General features: G+C 47.4%; 1 protein-coding gene across 1 annotated transcript in view; it reads left to right on the top strand.

Moving 5' to 3' along the window:
• Nucleotides 1-11,660: 11,660 nt before the first annotated feature.
• MALT1 (mucosa associated lymphoid tissue lymphoma translocation gene 1) overlaps nucleotides 11,661-22,518 on the top strand; it is a 43,048-nt gene continuing 32,190 nt past the window's right edge. The window contains exons 1-2 of the mRNA XM_006891747.1: nucleotides 11,661-11,881; nucleotides 21,900-22,066. Coding sequence (XP_006891809.1) covers nucleotides 11,661-11,881; nucleotides 21,900-22,066 — 388 coding nt within the window. The remainder of the gene's footprint in view (nucleotides 11,882-21,899; nucleotides 22,067-22,518) is intronic.

Consider the following 22,518-nt stretch of genomic DNA (forward strand, 5'->3'; position numbering starts at 1 on the left):
GAGATGCCTTTGAGAGATGCCTGTGAGAAACGCCTGTCCTCAATCCTCATTTCCGTCCAAGACCACGCCTGTCAGAGCTTTCAAGGGCTTGTTCCCGCTGGAAAGCCAGTTACCTTTGAGAGATGCCTTTGAGAGATGCCTTTGAGAGATGCCTGTGAGAAACGCCTGTCTAACTGGCTTTCCAGCGGGAACAAGCCCTTGAAAGCTCTGACAGGCGTGGTCTTCATTTATTACTTTTTTTTTTAACATCAAGGTTTAGAATATTGGCTTTTCAAACAATCATTCAGAGGCATTGTGTCTTATAACATGAACAAAAGGAAGACCTCATTGATTGAGACAGTGATTACAAAGCAGGCTTGAACACGGCAGAGATGGTGAAGATGGCACAGGATAGGACAAAGTTCAGATCCAATGTTCAAGAGCTCAGCTGATAATTAAAAGGTCAGCGGTTCAAACCCACTAGTTGCTCTGTGAAAGAAATTGTAGCAGTCTACTTCCATGAAGATTTACAACCTTGGAAGTCCTAGAAGACAGTTCTGATCTGTCCTATCAAGAAACTCTGAGTCAGAATCCATTCAGTGACAACAGGTATAGTTTGGTTTTGTTTTTTATTTCGATATGCCTTCATAACCAATTTTACTATTGCATATATACCTTAATTCTTCTCATTACTCTTTTTTTGTCTTATATATTTTTTTAAATTTTATTTTATACTGGCTTATACTTACTAAGTTCATATACATTGGTTTGCACACTGGATCTTTCCCCTTTCCTTTTACCACGATCCCTCCACCCATCAAATTGTACGGCCCTATGATTATTCGCTCTGCCCACCTTCACCCCTCTGTTGCCCTCTCCCCACTTTGGATCCTACTACTTGTACAATAATGGTCTTATACAATATTTGTCTTTATGAAACTGGGTTAATTCATTTAGTAATGGTCTCCGGTCACTCCAAAGTTAGGTAGCAATTTACAAAATCATTGCTCCTGCGTGCTGCATAGTATTCCATTGTGTGAATGTACCATAATTTCTCAATCCATTCCATTATGGTTGGGCATTTGAGTGATCAATAACATTGCAGTGAACATTGGTGTACAAGTCTCTATTTGTACCTCAGCTCTCATTTTCTCAGGGTATATTTCAAGCAGTAGAATAGTTGTGTCACATGGAATGTCTACGTTCAGGTTTTTGAGAAAATGCCAAACTGCCTTCCAGAGTTGTTGGACCATTTTACAATCCCACCAACAACGTATGAGTTCCTATCTCGCCGCACCCTCTCCAACATTCTTCTCATTACCCTTGTTTTGCACCACCATCCTGGCTGCTACCTCTGTCCTTTTCCATGCTAAGGGACTCATTCTTGTCTAACTCCCTCCACATCGTTCTAGCCACAGTGTGAAGAATAAGAGTAGATACAGGGAGACCAGAAACAAACCAAAACAACAAACAAGTGCATGAGTTCACAAGAGAGGTAAGGATAACTGAAGCCAGAATGGTGTCAGTGGAGATGGAGGGGAAACAGGCCACACTGACGAGACTTGGAGCTGAACGTGATGTGTGTGGTGGGTTCGGAAGAGGGAGCTCTCTCTGGTGGCTTAATCTGTCGGGAGTTCCTATGTTAACCCAAAGGCTATGCTCCCTGATGGTTCAAATACACCAGCTGCTCCAAGGGAGAAAGACTGGCAGTTTCCTCCTGTGTCAGTTACAAACTCAAGAAATGCACTGGAGAGCCAGCTCTGAGCTGATTCATTCAGACTCAATGACAGTGAGGGGTTTTGAGTTCTGAGGTTGGGAGGAGCTAGGAACTCTTCTAGTTTTGCTCTGAACAACATGAGGATTTGGCCCTGGGAAAGGACATCATATTTGGTAGAGAGCAGGTCAGCAAAACACAGGAAGACCTTCCTTCAATGTACAGACTGGCACAGGGGCTGTGACGGTGAGCTCAAACATCACGCCACTGGTGGGCACGACGCAGGAGCGAGCAGCGTCTCATTCTGTTGTAAAAGGGTCGCTGCAAGCAGGAAACAACCAGACCACAGAGAAGGACTTCCGCCGGCCTCAGTCCAGGGAGGCAGGATTAGCCTTAGTGTGCTGTGAGTTGAATCCTAGCCCCTAAAAATCCCTAATTCCTGTGTGTGTGTGTGTGTGTGTGTGTGTGTGTGTGTGTGTGTGAATAGGATTTCCTTTGTCATGTTACTCAATCACATTAGGACGTGCTCTACACGTAACCACAGCACAGACATAGAGAAGGGAGCACAAGCGCGGAAGACAGACGTCATGTGAAGATGACCTGGAAAAATGTAGTTTCCGGAAGGTGAGACAAAGGACGGTCCGAAGAGGCAATGAGGCAACGGAGCGAGAGCCTTCCCCTTTAGCTGGAATCCTGAAGCCAGACTTCTAGCCTCTTAGATTTCAAGAAAGTAACTTTCTATTCCTTAAAGTCATCTCTTTTCTGTATTTCTGTTATAGCAACAAAAAGAAACTAAGATAGACTTGTCCTCGAAATCAAAATGCACTCGGAAGGAGACCAGAAGCCCTCCTGTAAAGAGACAAATGCAGGTCCTAACAAGACAATCAGAACCGAACAGCCTCCTCCCAGAATTCCCTCAGTCAGGACCACCAGACCAACTTCTCAAGCATTAGGAAGGCTGTGAGATTGGACCCCTCACCTCCAGTTTCAGGGTTCCAAATGGCTGTGTCATATTCTAAGACATTCTGTCACATCATACTTTGGGCCTGATAATGTAATACTTCAGAAGTTTCCTTTTCTTAAGAAAAAAAGTTGGTCTTGATGCAGGTACTGCCTCTCACCACCATGACCAACAGTGATCATGTGATCGTGTTTACAAGTCAGACTTGATCTCTGAGACCTCGGTGTTAGAGAGTTGGCGAGACACCCTCTCACTGAAAACACACACACATATTTTGGGAAACAAACGGTAAAGCCTGTATCTCCGGAAATCCCCTCCCAAGTGGCTAACCGCAAAGGGAGGAAGCATGAGAGGGTGAAACCAAAAGTTTGAAGTCAAAACTCTGAGTCCATGTTATTTCCTTCTGTGCTAGAAAATCGAGGTAAGTCTGCACTTGGGAATGGAAAGCTTGGGCATTTAAGCTTTCTCCATCTTAGTCACTGATCTGAGATATTTTATTCAATGTTGTTATGTTGTAAGGTACCGTTGAGGAAAGTACGATGCATAGCAATCCCATGGACAACAGATCAGAAGTCAGCAGAAGCTGTTTATTTGAACACAGTAGCACCTGCAATTCCACTCCCAAGAATGTACTCAAGAGAAATGAAAGCAGAACACACCCACACAAAAATAAGTACATGAATGTTTATAGTAACAGTTTTTAAAACAGCCCAAAAGTAGAAACAAACCCAAATGTCCTTCGACTCATTAATAGATAAACAAAATGTGGTATATGCATGCAATGGAATATTACTCGGCCATAAAAAGCAACGACCTTCTAATACCCACGATGAAATGAACCTTGAAAACACCATGCTAAGTGGCATAAGTCTCACATCATAAGGCTCCATTGATATGAAATGTCCAAAAAGAGGTGGATCTACTGAAGCAGAGAGAACACCAGTGGTTGTTTAGGGTGGGGGTGACGAGGAAGTGGGGGAGGATTAGGGCTGATAACTAAAAGAACAGCATTGCTTTTTGAGGTGACAGAAACAATCTAAACTTGACTGTGATGATAGCTATAAATATCTCTGAACATATTAAAACCACAGAATTTGGGGGAGGGGTGGGCGGGGAGAAAAATGCAACGATGAATGAATGGAAATCCAAAGTCTCTGTAAAAATTCATTAAAATTAATAATAAAAAAACCCACAGAATTTTATACTCTACATGGGTGAATTGTATGTTATGTGAACTATAACTCAATTGTGCTATTATTTTAAAAATTAACTGACAAACTACCTATTAGATCACCAGAATCGGGCAGTATCTCCGGTGACGAGGGCTATCACAGGGGAGTGGAGGGTTAGTGCGGCCTTGTACCGGTGCAGTCTCTAGGCCTGCCGTGTGTCTGCCTCAGGTCACCTACTCCAGGGGACAGTCCCTCCTTGTGTGAACACTGGGCATTCCTGGGCACTCCATGCCTTGTAGGTGGTTCCTCCTGTGGCCTCTCTCCATTAGATGTCTCTCCATGTCTGTGCTTGCATTTCTAAGACTCCACTCAAAAGGGATTTGATTCAGGACACATCTTACAGACGGGGGGCTCTAGTGGCGTGGTGGTTAGGAACTGCACGCCAACACAAAGGAATAGGGGTTCAGATCCACCAAACGCCCCATGAAACAAAAATGAGCTATCTCCTCCCATGTAATTTACTGCCTCTGAAAACCCACTGGAGGGTCTGCTCTGACTTCCACAGTCAACAGCAACCATTCATTTACCTCAGACTTACAGATATGGTCTTATTAACATAATAAAGTATCTTCTTCCAAGCAATATACCTGAATTAAAGCAAAATATCTATTTTCCTGTTTACAGGGACAGGGTTTAGGATCTTACCTCCAGGGGGTTGTTGCTGCTGTTGTGGGCCATCGAGTCAGAAATGACCACAGCTGACGCTCCAGAGGGTCTTCAGACGCCGTAAATCACGCAAGAGGAGCAGCTGGTGGATTCAAGATGTGTGTCTTTGGGGTTGCAGCGCAGCTTCTTACCACTAGGCCACAAGACCCCCGTCATCTCTAGGGCTGAAGACACAAATTCAGTCCACTGAAGAGCTCCGAAGGCAGTTTTTGGATAAACTCAGTACCTCTCAGTGTAACTGTTGATACCAACAACCACTGAGCTTGAAGGTTGCCCGGCTGCCAGTAATACATCCAAGCAATACACGGAAACCCAGAACAACAGTGTTATAATCACTCCAGTATGTTGTTGTTGTTGTTGTTTTTATGTACTGTCGAGTCGCTTGCGACTCATAGCGACCCTATGTACAACAGCCCTAAACCCTGCTCTATCCTGTGCCAATCTCACTGCCTCTGACACACCCTTCCCAATTACCCCAGTCACTGAATCAATCCACCTCATAGAGGGTCTTCCCCTTCTGCATCGTCCCTCCACCCTACCAAGCATGATGTCCCTCTCCAAGGACCTCTCCCTCCTTACAACATGTCCAAAGTATGTCAGATGAAGCCTCAGAATCCTTGCCTCCAAGGAGAAGCCTGGTTTAACCCTCTCCAGGATAAATCTGTTTGTTTTCTTGGCAGTCCATGGTACATTCAGTACTCTTCTCCAGCACCACAGCTCAAAGGCATCAATTCTCCTTCTATCCTCCTTAGTCATTGTCCAACTCTCTGATGCGTAACAAGTGATTGCAAAGACCATACCCTGTATCAGATGCACCTCAGTCTCCAGATTGACACCATTGCTCTTCAGTACCCTGGAGAGGTCCCTAACAGCAGACTTTCCCATCGCAATACATCTTTTAATTTCCTGGCTGCTGGTGCCAAGAGCGTTCACTGTGGAGCCAAGCTGACTAAAGCTGTGAACAATCTCAATCTCTTTACCATCCATCCTGATGCTGCCAATTGGTCCAGTGGTGAGAATCTTTGTCTTCTGACATTGAGCTTCAATCCATACTGACGGCTGCAGTCTTGACCCTCTGCAGCAAGCATTTCAGGTCCTCCTCAGTTTCAGCAAGCAGGGTTGTGTCATCTGCATAACGCAGATAGTTAACAGATCTTCCACCGATCCTGACGCCACACTTCTCCTCATATAGTTAGCGGCTAATCACATTGACTGATTCACATTACATATAACAAAACACTGCACCATCTTCAGTTCTGCTGTGTCTCAGCCCACTGTTGTTGCCACAGCGCTAATCCATTTAATTGAGAGTCCTCCTCTTTTTTTGCTGACCCTTGTGACATCCTCTCCAGGGACTGGCCCCTCGTGGTAACACGTCCAAAGCATGTGAAACAGTCTCCCCACCCTCACTTCCAAGGCGCATCCTGGCTGGACTTTACCTAAGGCAGAATTTCTTGCTCCTTTGGAAACTCATGGCATATACAATTGTTGTTCTGTGCCATCATGCTGGGACCAACTCATTAATGAGTCTCTAGTGGGTTTTCAGAAGCTTTAACTCACACAGGAGGAGAGCGTCTGTTCCGTCTTTCCCTGGAGCAGTGGCTGGTGGATTCAAACCACCTGCCTTTGGGCTAGCAGTGCGACTCCTCACCACTAAGCTACCAGAGCTCCCTGGTATGTACAATATTCTTGACCAACACCACACGTTAAAGACCTCAGCTCTATTCTCTTCTTTATTCACTGTCCAACTTTCACACATATAAGACGGTTAAAGTACCATCACTTGAGGCAGGCACACCTTATTTGTAAAGTGTCATCTTGGCTCTTTAGCACTTTAGAGAGGCTCTTGGTAGCAGATTTGCCCACTGCAATCTGGAGTCTAATTTGACTACCTGGCTGCTGCCTCCACGGGTACTGACTGTGGGGTCAAGAAAAGTGATGTCCTTGACAACTTCAGGTTTTGTTTTCACGATGTTATGGTGTTATCTCTACCGAAGGTTATAATTTCTGAGCATCGGTGAATGCTTCAAGTTTTCATTTTCTCCAAGCAAAGTCTTGTCATCTGCATATTGTGGGCTGTTGATGAGTCTTTTACAAAGTGTGAACTCGACACCTCATTGTCATCAAGTCAGAGGCAACTCATATTTCCGGAGGGTGTATATCATACAGGAGGAGACGGCCATCTTTCTCCCTCAGAGCAGATGGTGGATTCGAAGCGTCTGCCTTTGGGTTGACAACACAACACCCAACACACAAGGCCACCAGAACTCCCCTCTACAAAGTGAAGGAACGCCTGAATGCACGCAGCAGCAGCCTGCAGCCAAGAAGTGATCTGTAAAAGTATGACTGACTAATATAGTGCAAGTAACTGAATATAAATTAGTTGTTGTTGTGTAGCATCAAGCCAGAACTGACTCACAGCTGACCCTCCAGTGGGTTTTCTAAGGCAGTAAATCACATGGGGGGTTGACGGTGGATCCAAGTCAGATGAAATAATTTACAAATTCAATCTTTTCACCATGTACTATGATGCTGACAAGTGGCCCGGTGCTAAGAATCTTCGTTTTCTTGATGCTGAGATACAATGTATATTGACCTTCTGCAGCAAGTGCATCAAGTCCTCCTCAGTGTTGGTGAGCAAGGTTGTGTCATCTACATAACGCAGACGGTGGATGAGTCTTCCTCCAATCCTGAGGTCACATTCTTCTTCATAAAGTCCAGCTTCTCAAACAATCTGTTCCACATATGGATTAAAAAGGTATAGAAATGAAGACTAGCGTGAAACACAATGTATATGACGTCTGTAAGCAAGTTTAAAAAATAAGATATAAAACAAAATTTTTGAAAAAGAAAAGTTATGGAGAAAGCATACATCTCTGATGGACTCCTTTCTTGATTTTGAACCATGCAGTGTTCCCTGGCTTCACTCGGACAACTGTTTCCTAGTCCAGGTTTCACACGGGCACAATCGTAGGACACATGCTTCCTAATGGTCAGAACAGAACTGCACGATAAGACTCAGTCATTGAGCATCACACAACTTGGTCTTCACTTCCTTTTCAGACTTGGACTCTGTCCCCTTCCTGTTTCCCCAGCTGTGCTGAGGTGTCAAGGCTTGAACGGTTTCCTCCCTAAAACACATGTATGCAGTGATAAAATGTGAGAGCTATGTAAGCATCCCCCACGATCTGATAAATCTAATAGCTGTGAAAGGATTAAGGGTTAGCTGCAACACCCTTTTATCTCACCACAGCCCTGAGCTGATGTAAGGGGTGTTTCCCTGGGGTAGGGCCTATGACACCATTTATCTCCTAAAAGCTCAGAGTGGAGGAAAGAAAATCAAGTTGTGGGGGAAGCTTCAGTACCACCAAGAAAAAAAAAATTACCAGGAGTAAAGAGTGTCCCAGGTGCCTGGAAGTTCCTTGACGTCGGAGATGCCAAGACACATGGAGATCTTCAAGAATACCTGGCCTCCAGATGCTGAAGGGAACGAGGGCTTTCCTCCAGAACCACAGACAGCTGGTACCCTGGACGTAGACTTTCTACTTCCTAAACTGTAAGATAATAAATGGTGTTCATTAACACCATCCACTTGTGCTATCTCTGATACAGCAGCAACAGGTGTAACTAAGACATGAACCAGCTGTATCTCTCCAGCTGAGCTGTAATATTGTTGTTGTTGAATACTGCTAAGCCAGAACCTAACCATAGCTGACTTTCTAGCAGGTTTTCAGAGTTAGTAAATAGCACAGGAGGAGACTGCTCATCTTTCTCCTAAGGAGCAGCTGGTGGATTCAAACCATGTACCTTTCGGTTCAGAGCGCAACTCCTTACTACCTACCACTAAGCCACCAGTGCTCCCTGTGTTGTGATATGTCACAGCTTTACTATGGTGGAGTCTTTACATAGGATTATCTTTCCATCCTGTTTTCCAAACCATTTCCTCTTGTCTTTCCCTGCCTTGCCCTTCCTCCCCAAACACACAGGCGGTGGGGTTAGGGGGGAGGTACAGGCTCTCCTCTGCATTCTCACATTTACCCCCCACCCTTGTCCAACAGAGCATTCCCACTCCCTTTCTTTCCAAGAAAGGATTTAGTCAACACTGCACCATCACATCGTTAAGAAGACCTTAAGGCTGAAACGTAGCGAGCATTCTAACCAGCTAGTCCACAGCTGTCTTCACTTACTGGCTTTGATTAGGGCTACTTTATAATGCTGACGAGACAGACGTTAACCCACAGAAAATTGGTAGTCATGGAAATAACTCTTAGGGGAAACAATTCTTAGTTATAACTAACTTTTATTTTCAGAGATTCCGTTGACGTCCCTGCTCCACTGCGGACAAGCAGTCAGGTTCACATCTGTGTAGCACTTTCAGCCAGCATCGCTGATGGGCACGCACATTAAGCTGGTCCTTGGGGCCCTGCCGCTGGTGGTGGTGGTACACACCTGTAGTGACATCACACAGGGCTGCTAACAGAAAGGTCTGCAGTTTCAATCCACTTTAAAACACTGTTATTAAGTTTGATAACCCTCCAGCAGATTTCTGAGATTTCATAGGAGAAGACTGCCTATCTTTCCGCAAGGAAGCAACTGTAGGATTCAAACCACTGACCTTGCAGTTAGCAGCTCAGCACTTTACAGACGCCACCAGGAGGGCTCTTCAGTATGTGGGAATCCATATTAACCCAAGCACACAGGAGAGGCTGCATCAGCAACATCTTGCAGATGGCAGGCTTCATTTTGTTGAATCTAAATTTTTAAAGGTAGAATTTTTAAAAGACTTGGCTGCCGTAATTGGCACATGCAGCTAAAGAAAATGTCAGTGATGGAGGGCAAAACAGGAAGATAATGCACGTTACTGGGAAGGGTTTGCCCAGAAGCTGAGTCTGAAAGGAATCTTTGAATCTGTTATGTAAATACAAATCCAGGCATTTCTGTGCCAGGCAGGGAGCTGAGTGCTTTACTGCATCAACTGCATAAATCCTGGCAACAACACTAAGCACCTTCAGGTCCATTTTAACATATGAGGCAGGTAAATAGGTAACTTATTGCAAGTCATAAACCTGGAGTCCAAACTTCCCAAGGTTACATACTGTATTCTGAACTTTAACCTTGCAAGGGAGTGAGTGTTGAGTGATTGCAAAAGGTAAAGTCCTGTGGAGGTCAGAGAGGGAAGAAATGCTGGGTCAACAGGAAGATAAAATTTGGGGACCAAATTTTTGCTACAGAGAAACTGCGGTGTCCTAGTAATGAAAAAGCCTATGCACCAGAGGCTGACCGGGAAGGCCCTGTATTAAGGGGCTTCCTGCTTGGTCCCACTTAAGTCCCAAAAGTACCTTTGCTTTCCATGGATAACAGACTTGGATATTGCTAAGATTGGGAGAGCGAGCGCTCAGGTGGGGTCCACATTCACCCCTCCGTGTACTGAAGAGGCATGACCTGCTTTGATGATGAACTCTGCAGACTTCAGCACAGGAGAGACTGAGGATAGAGCAGCACGGGGCAGGTTTCCTTCTGGTGTATGTGGGGTCACGATGACCCAGAGCCAGCTCCCTGTTACCTAGTAACAGCTGGATGTAACCTACACCAGGGAAACCTGGCGATCTTGTGCTGACAACAGTCATTAGGTTCCAACACATCATTACCCTGTTGTACAGCATATATAGACACTGAGTTCTGCCTTCTCCCAAGTGGACTGGGATGTCCAGCAGTAGTTCTTAGCAATGCCACAGTCCAGCCAGCCAGGGAGCGGGCGCTGGAGGCGGCGCTGGGCGCCCGCGAGCAGCCCGGGGCAGCAGCCGGACCGTGGACGGAGAGCCGCATGCTCCCCGACGAGGAGCGAGCTTCTCGGCATGAAGCCGTGCTCCTCCCACGGTCCCGGGAAGCCCCGAGGCCACAGGCTTCCTCGCCATCGTGTAACCACCGGGGCATAGAGCCTCCGCCGCTTCCTCCTCCAGCAGCACCCGCCCGACCTTCCTGTGCAAGCGGAGCTCCGCCTCCTGGGCTTGAAGCGCGCGCCCCCGGGGACGCGAGGACCGGACAGGAGGCCGCGGAGGCACCGCACGCACGCACGCACGCACGCACGGTAGCAGACGCTCCGCCCCCAGGCCTGCCTGGCCCCGCCCTGGACCTGCCTAGCCCCGCCCCCATGCCCCATCCCTCGGAGCGCGCCTTGCGGACGCAAACCTGTCTACGCAGAGCCGAGAGCCGGGAGCGGGGCTTCCCCTTCTGCGCGCGCCGGCCCCGCCCAGGCCCCGCCCGCGGCACGCTCCCCGCGGCCCAAGGGTCTCCCCCGAACAGACCGCAACGCCAGGGGCCCAGTTATCTCCGCCGAGGGCTCTGGCCCCGCCCACTGACCGAGCAGACGCGGCCACTCACCAGGCCCCGCCCCTTGACATGTCTGGCATGGCCCGCCGGGCTCCCCTGCAGATGGTGCCTGCAAAGCTGTTACGACCCAATAAACAACAGATCGGAACCCTGTCCTATCCTGAGCCATCTTCACAATCTGTGACACAATCAAGCTCACTGCTGTAGTCACTGAGTCAATCGACCAGGTTGTGGTTCTTCCTCTCTTTCCATGTCCCTCCACCTTCCCAACCATGTCCCTCTCCAAGGAATAACCTTTCTTAGCAACATGCCAAACGTATGTGAGATGAAGCTTCATCAAATTTGAAAGACATATCTATTAGTACTTTTGGAAGTCCATAGGATGGATAGACATTCCGTTCTCTTCTCCAACACCACTGTTCAAAGGCATCAATTCTTCAGTTATTTTAATTCATTGTCCAGAGCTCCGTTAACCCTGGGAGCTTCGGCACCGCCCATTTCCCCTTTCAGGCCCCGCCTCTGTCACGACCCGCCCAATCCCCGTGCGGTCCCGCCCCCGCGCAGGCCCCGCCCCTCGGCGCTCCCGGCGCGGCCGGCCGCCCGGCTCCCGGCAAACCTGTCTCGGCGGGGCGGGGAGCGGAGCTTCCTCTTCGGCGCGCGGTGCGCCCGCCCGATCGGTCCTTCCGCCCCTGCCTCCGTGACCCCGGGCTGGGCGACGGGGACAGCGGAAGGTGCGCCGAAGCCGCGGCCCGGCCGGCACGGGGCCCCAGCGCAGGACATGTCGCTGTGGGGGGAGCCGCTGCAGGCCCCGGCGCTCTCGACCTCGCAGCCGCCCCCAGCCGTGCCAGCGGGGCCGCCGCCACCCACCCCGGCCGCCCTGAGCCGCCTGCGGGAGCCGCTGCTGCGGAGGCTCGGCGAGAGCTTGGACCGGGCGCCCGAGGGCCGCGGCTGGAGGAGACTGGCCGAGGTGGCGGGGAGTCGGGGGCGCCTCCGGCTCAGGTGAGGCTGGAGCGCAGGGAGGGCGGGGTCGGCGTCACGTGGGCGCGGGGTCACCGCGGGTGAAGGGAGCGCACGGTGGGGCTGGAGGGGCATCGGGGGCCCCTGAGCTGTCGTAGAAGGGAGGAGGCCATCAGTGGTCACCTGGAGGGCGACGCGGCCCTGGTGGACCAGCCGAGGGTGGAGGGGGAACCCCGGCGCGGAGATGTCCCCTCCCTTCTCCTGCCCTGCGCCCCTTGATCCGATACGTGGGGAGATCGGGGAACGTGCAGGCGGAGCCGCCGTGCAGACAGGATTTGAGGGATAAGGACCCGTGAGTTCTAGGGACGGAGAGGACGGTACTGCGAAAACTGATACTGAGTTCATCATCTTCCCCAGCAAACCCAGTTCCCAAGTGTCCACTTCTTGACTTCACCGTGAACATTAACATCATCAGTAAATTTATTAAAAAGCTCCAGACCACTGCCCTAAGGGTTCTTGAACTTTGTGTTGCCAGGATCTCTTTGCTCTCTTAAGTATTATTAAGATCATTGTTAAGATTCCCCAAAGGTTCTGATGTGTGTCCTTAAACATGTGTTACATGTAGCATGGGTAGATATTTACCATATTAGAAATAGGAAGGAAGACATTTGAAAACTTTTGCCAATCATAATTGCCCTATATATTAACAGGAATAACATTTTATGTATGTGTGTTTGTGAATTCAAGTTGTTCTACAGCAAAACCGAAAGAATTAAAAGAATGGATTGATTTGACATTTTGAAATTCTGATCGATGTTCCAATCACCACAGACCGTTGATTCGTTCTGTCCTTGGTTTCTTGCAATACTTCAGGTCAGGTACCTCTGGAAACACCAGCGAACACACCTGAAAGAGTGAATGAAAAGGCTACCTGGTAGCCTAGTGGGTAAGGAGTTGCTCTGCTACCCTAAAGGCAGACAGTTCGAGTCCACCAACTGCTCTGCAAAAGAAAGATGGATACACTCTTCCCCTGTGATTTATTTCCTCGGAAAACTCACTGGAGGGTCAGCTGGGAGTTGGTTCCTATTCGACAGAAATGAGGTGGAGTTTTTTGAGAGTATCATGAAAAGTCATTTTGAGCTTGCAGTCAAGCCCCTCAAAGGAGTCCCAGTGAGGCGCATATTTTGAGAACTGCTCTGTGCTCTTGTTCTGATCTTGCTCTCTTTTTTAAGTTCTAAGAGTGTAGTCTGTAGGGAGTTGTGCTAACCAAAGTCCATGTATCCCTGGCAATTCAAATCCACTAGCAGCCCTGTAGGAGAAGGATGGGCAGTCTCCTCCTGTGTGATTTACTGCCTCAAACCCAGTGGAGGGTCAGCCGTGAGTCTGAGTCCACCGGCAGTGACTCCATAATAACTGGTGGCATAAAGAGTTGCTGTCTGTTGGCTGCTAACCAGAAAGGTAACAGTTCAAGCCCAGCAGTCACTGAGCAGAATGGGAGTCTCCTCTTAAGCCTGGAGAGTTCAGTGGAGGTCACCAGGACTCTACCCCATAGACCATGGTTTTGGTGGGTTGAACTCCTTAAGGAGCCCTGGAATCATCTCGCAACATGAATTAAGAGAGTCTGCAGTTGAAACCCACCAGCCACTCTGTGGGAGAAAGACGTCATAGTCTAATTCCCTGTAGATTTATGGCCTTCAGGGCAATCCTGCCCTGCCATCCAGGGTAGCTGTGAATCAGAATCGACGTGAGGATGAGGAATTTTTTTACCCCTTAACAGCTTTTTCAATTTTTCCTATGCCAAAACATCGTCTTGTATTACTTGGATCCACAATCAACCCTTGGCACCAGCAGTCAGGAAATCAGAGGATGTATTGTATCTGCTGTTAAGAGCCTCCAGAGGAAGAAGGAACAGTGATGTAACTTTGAAGACTAAGGTGTGCCTGATGCAGGCTGTGCTCTTTTCCTTCACTTGCTATGTGTCTGAGAGCTGGACACTGAGTAAGGATGATAGAAGAAGAATTGATGCCTTTGAGTTAGGATGTTGGAGAGGAGCACTGAATACCCATCCCGTGGACTGCTAAAAGAACAAACAGAGGTCATGGAGAGAATGCAGCCAGAGTCCTCAGAGGCAAGGGTGGTGAGACTTCCTCTCACATACTTTGGGCATGGTGCTCAAAGGGGTATTCCTTGGAGAGGGACTTCATGCTAGGACAGGAAGAAGGTCAGCGAACGAGAGGAAGACCCCCCAGCCAGATGGATTGACCCCGTGGCTACAGCAGTAGGCTTGGTACCTCTGAGATGGCGAGGATTGGACAGGGTCATTCACGGCCCAGGTCTGCTGTTTCATAGAGTTGATAGAAGTCATACTTGATGATACATAACAACATTGTTATTTTGTACACATCTTTGTAAACCTTACAAGCAGGCACCATCTCACGAATTCTGTTAGTTACAGATAGAACCTGCCTTAACTCTCAATAGCTGCCTATGGAATCTAGATAGGAGTTGTCTGTTTAAAATTACACCTGTTGCTTGCCTATTATTTGGTAAAAGTTCCAGAAGATAGAATGATGATAAATATTTAGCTGCTATTCACAAGGTATTATTCTGGGATGTTCACAAATAACATCTTAAAGGTTATTGAAGTTGTATGATAAAAAATGGTTGTTGGGTTTTTTTCATCGTTTATTGAGCACTCAGTTTGCACAATGGAGCCCATGTGGCATAGTTTCATAATTGGGCTGTTAACCAAAAGGTCAGTAGTTTGAATCCACCAGCTCATCTGGGGCAGAAAGAGAAACAATCTGCTCCCATTAAGATTGAGGGCCTTGGAATAGAATCAGCTTGACAATACTGGGCTTGGTTTTCATTTCTTTTGTACCAGCAGTGTACTGTTTACACACCTTGTTTACTTTAATCCTCACAACAACCTGAGTGTCAGAGAAATTGAGTTTTAAGGCAAAGTCTGATGATGGTTTTGGACAATGTCTGTAAAAATAAGTGAAGCAAGTAGGTGATAAATTCAAAAGTTGAGCAGACAGTGTTTATTGTTGTTATTATTCTAGGAAAAACACATCACTCAACTTTTGGCTGAGTAAAGTAAATCCAGAATAGCATTAGGCCCATACATTCCCAAACGTTTGAACTTTTAAGGGTCTGATGATGGGAACATTTAGCTCATAGGCCTGTTGGAGTCAGAAGATTCAGGATCTGAGGACTGGTGTGAAGTAACCTGTCAGCCCTGGAAGAAGGATGCCAGGGCCACAGAGGTCCTCCTTAGACACTGTGGGTGACACATCGCAGGAAGTGTCACCTGTCTTCTATCAGTGGTTCTTAATCCACAGGCCAGAAATTTCCGAAGGTTGCCTCGTCTGTTTCGTCTTCTCTTCTCCTCCTTTCTACTTTTTTCTTTTTTAAAAAAAAAAATTATTGAATTTTATTATTTTGTGTGTACCATCAAATGAAATCTGACTGGTCCAGGAGGAGATTGCCCCTCCTTCTCCAGCAGAGCCTCTGGTGGAGTTGAACCACTCACCCCTGGGATTGCAATGCAGCTTCTTGCCACTAGGCCACCAGAGCTCCCTCCTTTTTAAAAAAAAAATTCTGATTCTTTCCTCAAGCCATATAAGAATTTACTTTAAAAAAATTTTGCCATAAAAACAAGTCCTTTCAGAGCTGTTCACTAGGGATTGGGAGGAGCTTTAAGTATCTTCAGATGATGGTTCTTGATGACTCAGTAAATCCTTCTCCGTAGCTCCGTTCCCCCATCTGTACACCATCTGCCATGACCACACGCTCAGCCCAGTTCCGTTCCAGGCTGGAGTGTGGTTGAGTTCTCTTTCCCGTCTGTGGGGATGGGAGCCACCGGTCCTCAGCGTCTGGCTTAGCCTGTTCCATGGTGCCTGGTACATCCGAGTGCCCAGGACGGATGACAGAGCCCTCCAGCAGCCTCTCCTGCTGTCACAGTAAGCAAGGAGCTTAAAAACGGGGCTGTGGAACGCAGACCAAGGAAGCGTGGTCTGTCACCGCACACCTGCCGCGTGGAAAGTGTGCTTCCAGCTGCAGAATCCCTGCCCTCACAGGGCCTGTAACTGCTGGAGGAATGAAAACATGATGCTTTCAACAACAGCTCTCCTCCCACCTCTTCAGTCTCTGAATCTGAGGCCCCTTGCCTTGATGGCACCGGGCATGTTAATGGCTTCCTTGTGGGTTTGGCATGATGATGCTCGCTGGTATTCCAGCCTAGATCTCTCTCTGACTTCCCCGATTCTTATATGCAGACAGCGTTTCACTAGATGACTAATAGTTTTCAGTGAATGATGAAGGCATCCGCCTACCTCCAGAAATGTCTGTCTTGTCTCTGCTCATGAAGTTTTGTGAATCTTGGTAAATAGCAACTACATCCTTCAGTGGCCCCTCTTTGATACACGTAAGATACATTTATCTCCAGTCAATCCTGTGCACTGGACCATCACTATAGATCTAGAATACATAGCATAGATACAGTGCCATCTGGTCAACTCCTATTTGTGGAGTAGCCAGTGTGTGTGAGGGTGGAACTCCATGGTGTTTTCAGTAGTTGGGTTTTTTGGAAATGGATTACTGGGCCTTTCTTCTAAGACATCTCTGAGTCGGATGTCCACACAGCCAGGCATGTTGCCTTAGGGATTCTTAAATGTTGTATGTGTTGTTGAGTACAGTTACCAACTCATAGCCAACCCTCCAGCAGTGAAGCACATGGAATTGTATTGTGCATCTTTCTTATAAGAAGCAATTAATGGACTTGAATTGCCTGTGTATGAGTTGGCAATGCAGCGTCTTACCACTTGGCCCCCAGCGTTCCCTGTACTATAACAGAGAATGGGTATATGACTGAATTACAGCCCTCCACTGCTGTCACACTGGTCCACACCGCTGTTGTCGTTCTGCTGGATTATTCCAGTATCTAAGCAGGATCTTTCACTTGCCATTGTGTTCGTTGTGCTATCCCCAGTGTGTTTTTGATTGGGGTTTTGGGGTCGCTGGGTTTTTTAATACCAAGTATTTTACTATAAGGGAGCTCTGGTGACCTAGTGGAAAGAAGCTGCACAGCAGTCTCAAAGGTACATGGTTCAAGTCCACCAGCTGCTCTGCAGGAGGAGGCTGGGCAGTCTCCTCCCGTGCGATTTACTGCCTCTGAAAACCTGGCGGAGAGTCAGCTATGGGCTGGCTGTGACTTGATGGTAACAGCAGCAACAAACAATTTTACTTAATGTGGCTACCAATGTATATAAAATAATTACTAGCCTTGTGAAAGAGAAACTCACAAAGAGAAAATTCAGAGAGGTAGATGTTAATAACTGACAAGCATGGAAATCTGTATAGTAGGTGCATGTGTTGTAGGAATACGCTTTTATACAGGCTTCCTGTTAACTCACCTTTAAATATTTACTGGTTCATAAGATTGGTTTAGGAAACCTTTGAAAGATTCATTTTACAAAAAAATGAGCAGACTTCTGGGGTCTAAAGGGATTTGTGCTTTAGACTGGGACTTAGACGCCAGTCAGCAGGGGGTCACGTTGAGGGTTCTGCAGACAGAGTTGTTTGCAATCTACAGTTGCCTCCGAAACCTTCACACGGTTGAGCCCAGCTTCAAGCCAAAGCTGCTGAACCACTTTCTTCATAGGGGCGATGCTAGAGCCAGACAGGGCGAACAGGAGTGAGACGACCGGTCCCTGTGCGGTGCGTCTGATGAGTTACAGGGCCAGACGGCAGGACGGCGCGCAGCCTAACCCCAGTGTTCAGACCATTAGTACTATAATACGTTATAACTTTAACGAGTGTCTATCCCTTGAAGGGATTCTAACTTGGCCTTGGAAAGTAGAACAAGAACTGATGGGAATGGCTTAGAGTAGCACACAGACCTGGGAGCAGGAAGACCAGTTAGAGCTCGTCTCCCCTATGCATCTGGGGGAAATTACGGGGTCTTGGACATTGTGGGAGGAGCCCTGGTGGTGTGGTGGTTAAAGCACTTGACTGAACCAAAAGACGTGGCTCACACCCACCAGCCACTCCATGGAGAAAGAGCTGACAGTTGGCTTCTGGAAAGATTACAGCCTTGGGAGCCTGCAGGGCAAAGCCACTCTTTGAGTCGGAACCGACGAGGTGGCAGTGGGCAGCGGTGGGTAGTTTGGAGATGGGCAGCATGGGCAGACCCAGGACATGGTTTGGCTGCATACTTACAGGACAGGCTGAAGTGATGGGTTTGAAGAAAAGCAATGAATTAGGCTTATATAGGTTTTAGCTCAAGTAAATGAGTGCTTGGAGATGGGGAGAAACAGGTAAAATTTTTTTGTTTGTGAAGTTCGAGCTCACTCACTAGGAGGCAAATAAGATGCCAGATGAACAAGTTCTGGGAGCCCTGGACAGGCACAAAGGAAACTGAACGAGTAGGAAGACAGGCTTGTTGTTGCTAGGAACCCTTGGAAATTTTGGATTGTATAAATTTCCCTAAATTTTTAATGTTTGAGTAATCTCTGCAGAAAATGTCAGCAGGTTGATTTCATTTCCTTTATCCTTTACTTTTTTTCATGCTCAAAGTTCATTACAAAGAATGTAGTAAATATGAATAGGGGGAAATAGCGTGAAAAACCTAAAAAAAAAAAAAGGAGTTCTAAGCTCCCTGTAACCCCAGGGCGGGTGTGCACCGTAGTCTTCCTCTAGGCCCAGGAGGAAGACCACAATGGGTAACTATCTAGCCACCCTCTACCTCGATCTGTCAGTCATCAAATGAATCAAAGGCATTTTATATTTTTCAAAATTAAGACTGTTCTAGGGAAAAAGTAGATTTCATTGATAAAAGCCTTTCTAAATTATAGAAGAAGATTAATAAGTAGCATAAAAATAAAAACCTTAGGATGATGGCCATGGAAGTCGGCATCCGCTAGAGAGTATGTTAACTCACGTGCTGAAAAAGAAAAAATAAATCAAAATTTTCAGGGAAAAAAATAAAAGTGTTTATGCACATACGCACCCAGGCCCATCCCCACTTACACGAAAGCAAGTGAAAGAAAAGGTGTGTGAACCAGAATATATTTTTAATTCAAATCCTAGACAAGGGTCTAAATTTACCTAATAACTAAAGAGGCTCATTAAGAAATAACAAAAGATCGTGTAGAAATAGTGAAAATATCTAACAGGTTGTGGTGGTGGTGTGTACCCAGGGAGTTGGATCCAACCCATAGCTGACCTTCCGGAAGGTTTTCAGAGGCAGTTAATCGCACAGGAGGAGACTGCCATCATTCTCCCACAGTGCAGCTCGTGGATTCGAACCACACACTTTCAGGATTGCAGTGCACTTTCTTGCCACTGGTTCTAAAACTAAGAAAGGATGAGCTCCTTGACTGACTCGTTTGAAGAGAAAGGCAAGGTACAGCTCTCCTGATGCCGTGTTCCCTTAGCCAACTGGTAAAACCCAAAAAGACATCAACACGTTCTGCTGGTCGGGCTGAGGGGAGACCAACAGTCCTGTGCCTTTGAGAGATCTACCACGATGACAGGAGAGCGCGTGGTGGTAAGAAGGTGTGCTGGCCCACAGGCAGGCAGGCAGGATCCACCAGCTGCTCCACGGGGAAAGGTGGGCGATCCCTTCCACTGCTATGAGTCACTGTCTGATTTGACGGCACACGGCAACTTTATCAAAATTGCAGGTGCTCGCGCTCCTGGACCCAGCAGGCCCGCTCCCAGAATTTCTTCTTACAGATGAACTTGCCCACATAGGAAGTGGCATGTTCAAGGTTATCCTTTAGAGCATAGTTCGTAACTAAAGGAGCCCAGCCTGGTGTCATCAGTGTGGAGGTCCCCATGTCATACCGCAGTGTCAGATGCTGCACAGCTGTGGGGTGTGGTGTGTGGCTGGAGCACACCACGCCAATGAAGAAGTCAGCTGCTCACACCCACCAGCTGCCCCGCAGCAGAACCAAGAAGTATCTACTTCCATTAAGGCTGTGGCCTCAAGAGCCCTGTGGAGCAGTTCTCTCTGCGCTGCGGAGCCACGAGGGGTCAGAGGCAGAACGGTCTTACGAGGGGCTGGGCTGGTTTTATAGGATTTTTTTTTTAACTAGACCAAGTAACGACTGGAACAGCACATCAACAGAGAACTACCAGAAGTCCAGGCTGGTTTCAGAAGGGGTCGTGGTACTAGAGATATTATAGCTGATGTTAGATGGATCTTGGCTGAAAGCAGGGAATACCAGAGGAATGTCTATCTGTGTTTCATTGACTATGCAAAGGCATTTGACTGTGTGGATCATAACAAACTGTGGCTGACTCTGAGAAGAATGGGAATCCCAGAACACTTGATCGTTCTAATGCGAAACTTATACTTGGACCAGGAGGCAGTCGTCAGAACAGAGCAAGGGAACACTGCATGGTTCAAAATTGGGAAGGGCGTACGCCAGGGATGCATCCTATCTCCATACCTTTTCAACCTATATGCAGAACAGATTATCCGGGAGGCTGGGCTCTATGAGGAGAAATGTGGGGTCAGGATTGGTGGATGATTTATCAACAATCTGCGGTATGCGGATGACACAACCCTGCTTGCTGAAACTGAGGAGGACCTGAAGCACCTGCTGCAGAGTGTCAAGGACTGCAGCCTACAATATGGATTGAGGCTCAATGTCAAGAAGACAAAGATTCTCACCACTGGACCAATTGGCAGCATCAGGATGGATGGTGAAGAGATTGAGATTGTACACAGCTTTAGTTTGCTTGGCTCCATAGTCAACAGTCTTGGCACCAGCAGCCAGGAAATTAAAAGGCGCATTGCCATGGGAAAGTCTGCTGTTAGGGACCTCTCCAAAGTGCTGAAGAGCAGTGGTGTCTCTCTGGAGACTAAGGTGCATCTGATACAGGCCATGGTCTTCGCAATCACCTGTTATGCATCAGAGAGTTGGACAATGACCAAGGAGGATAGAAGGAGAATTGATGCCTTTGAGCTGTGGTGCTGGAGAAGAGTATTGAGAATACCATGGACTGCTAGGAAAACAAACAGATTTGTCCTGGAGAGGGTTAAACTGGGTGGCTCCTTGGAGGCAAGGATTCTGAGGCTCCGTCTAACTTACTTTGGACATGTTGTGAGGAGAGACCGGTCCTTAGAGAGGGACATCATGCTTGGGAGGGTGGAGGGACGGCGCTGGAGAGGAAGGCCCTCTATGAGGTGGATTGATTCAGTGACTGGGATAATTGGGATGGGAGTGTCAGAGACAGTGCGACTGGCACAGGACAGAGCGGAGTTTAGGGCTGTTGTACATAGGGTCGCTATGAGTCGCAGGCGACTCGACGGTACATAACAAACAACAGACCAAGTAAGCCTTCTGTCTTGGAGAAGTACTTCCAAGATTCATTAAATGAAAAAGTCAAGATGAAAACTGTGTGTACATTGCCTTTTTTCTTTAAAATTAAAGGAATTACTGTATGGGACAACTAACAGAAAGAACACCTTCTAGAATAATGGCTTCTGAGAAAATTTGGAGTCCCACTTCTGGCAGTTCCTGGCCAGGGCACAGTGAGCAGGTGTCATCAACCTTTCTGGGGTGTTCTGTATTCATGTCAAGTGCAGGGAAGTTCACTTGGAGCATATGTTCTTTGTGTGTATTTGTGTGTGAGAGTGTGTGTGTGTGTGTGTGTGTGTGTGTGTGTGTAGATATAAATCTAGGTAGAGAAAGAGCTTGTCTATGTCCACCACTACTCTTAATATCCATTTTCATGAGCACTTTAAACACATATGTTTTTTCCCCAAAAAGTGTAATTATGCAATGGAGAAAGAAGGAAAAGGATGTAAAGCTACACAAGAAATTAAATTACCTACAGGGCTTGGGGCAGTATGGTAGAGTGATTGGGTGGGGATGAGAGGTATCCATCTCTAAAGGAGTCCCTGTGATGACACCATGGGGAGGAAGGGACAGTGAAGAGATTTCACCTCTCCCAGCAGCTTGGGGTCTGTTCCCTGTAGTCAGGCCCAGGGCCAGCGCACTGCAATAGACGGAACATTGACCTGAGTTCACTGTGGTGTTTACAGCGGCCTGGACCTGGAGCAGTGTTCTCTCAAGGTGCTGGAGCCAGAAGGGAGCCCGAGCCTGTGTCTGCTGAAGCTGCTGGCCGACAAGGGCTGCACGGTGGCCGAGCTGAGTGACTTCCTGCAGGCCATGGAGCACACAGAGGCCCTCCAGCTCCTCAGCCCCCCAGGTAGGTGTCTCGCGCAGGGGTCCCCTCCAGAGGCTCGTGGAGAGGGAACTGGGGGGAGGAGCTCACCTAGCCAGGCAGATGGTGCAGAGTTTTGGGGAACAGGCAAGTGTGTGGAGCCTCATTTGCTCCCCGGCAATTTTACTTGAATCTAATCAAGCTTTTAAATGGGACTGTCATTTACAAGAAATACAGGGATTAGTTAGGAATGAAATGAAGTTACAAGAAATCTTCAGAGTACCCCAAATGTGAGGTATCATACAAAAAACTTGGAGAAGATGTTGCATCAGAACAAAGTTCACAGATTTATCTGAAATTTTAAAAAAAATGTGTTTTTATTTTTGTTGTTTTTACCAGACAACCACTGATCATGTGCCATTCTAATAGACATTCCTTTGGGCACCTTGGTGACACAGCAGATAAGCGCTTGGCTCACGGAAAGGTTGGCAGTTAAT

The sequence above is a fragment of the Elephantulus edwardii genome, unplaced genomic scaffold, assembly GCF_000299155.1.
Source record: "Elephantulus edwardii isolate Elephantulus edwardi_28Jun2011 unplaced genomic scaffold, EleEdw1.0 scaffold00103, whole genome shotgun sequence".
NCBI lineage: Eukaryota > Metazoa > Chordata > Mammalia > Macroscelidea > Macroscelididae > Elephantulus > Elephantulus edwardii.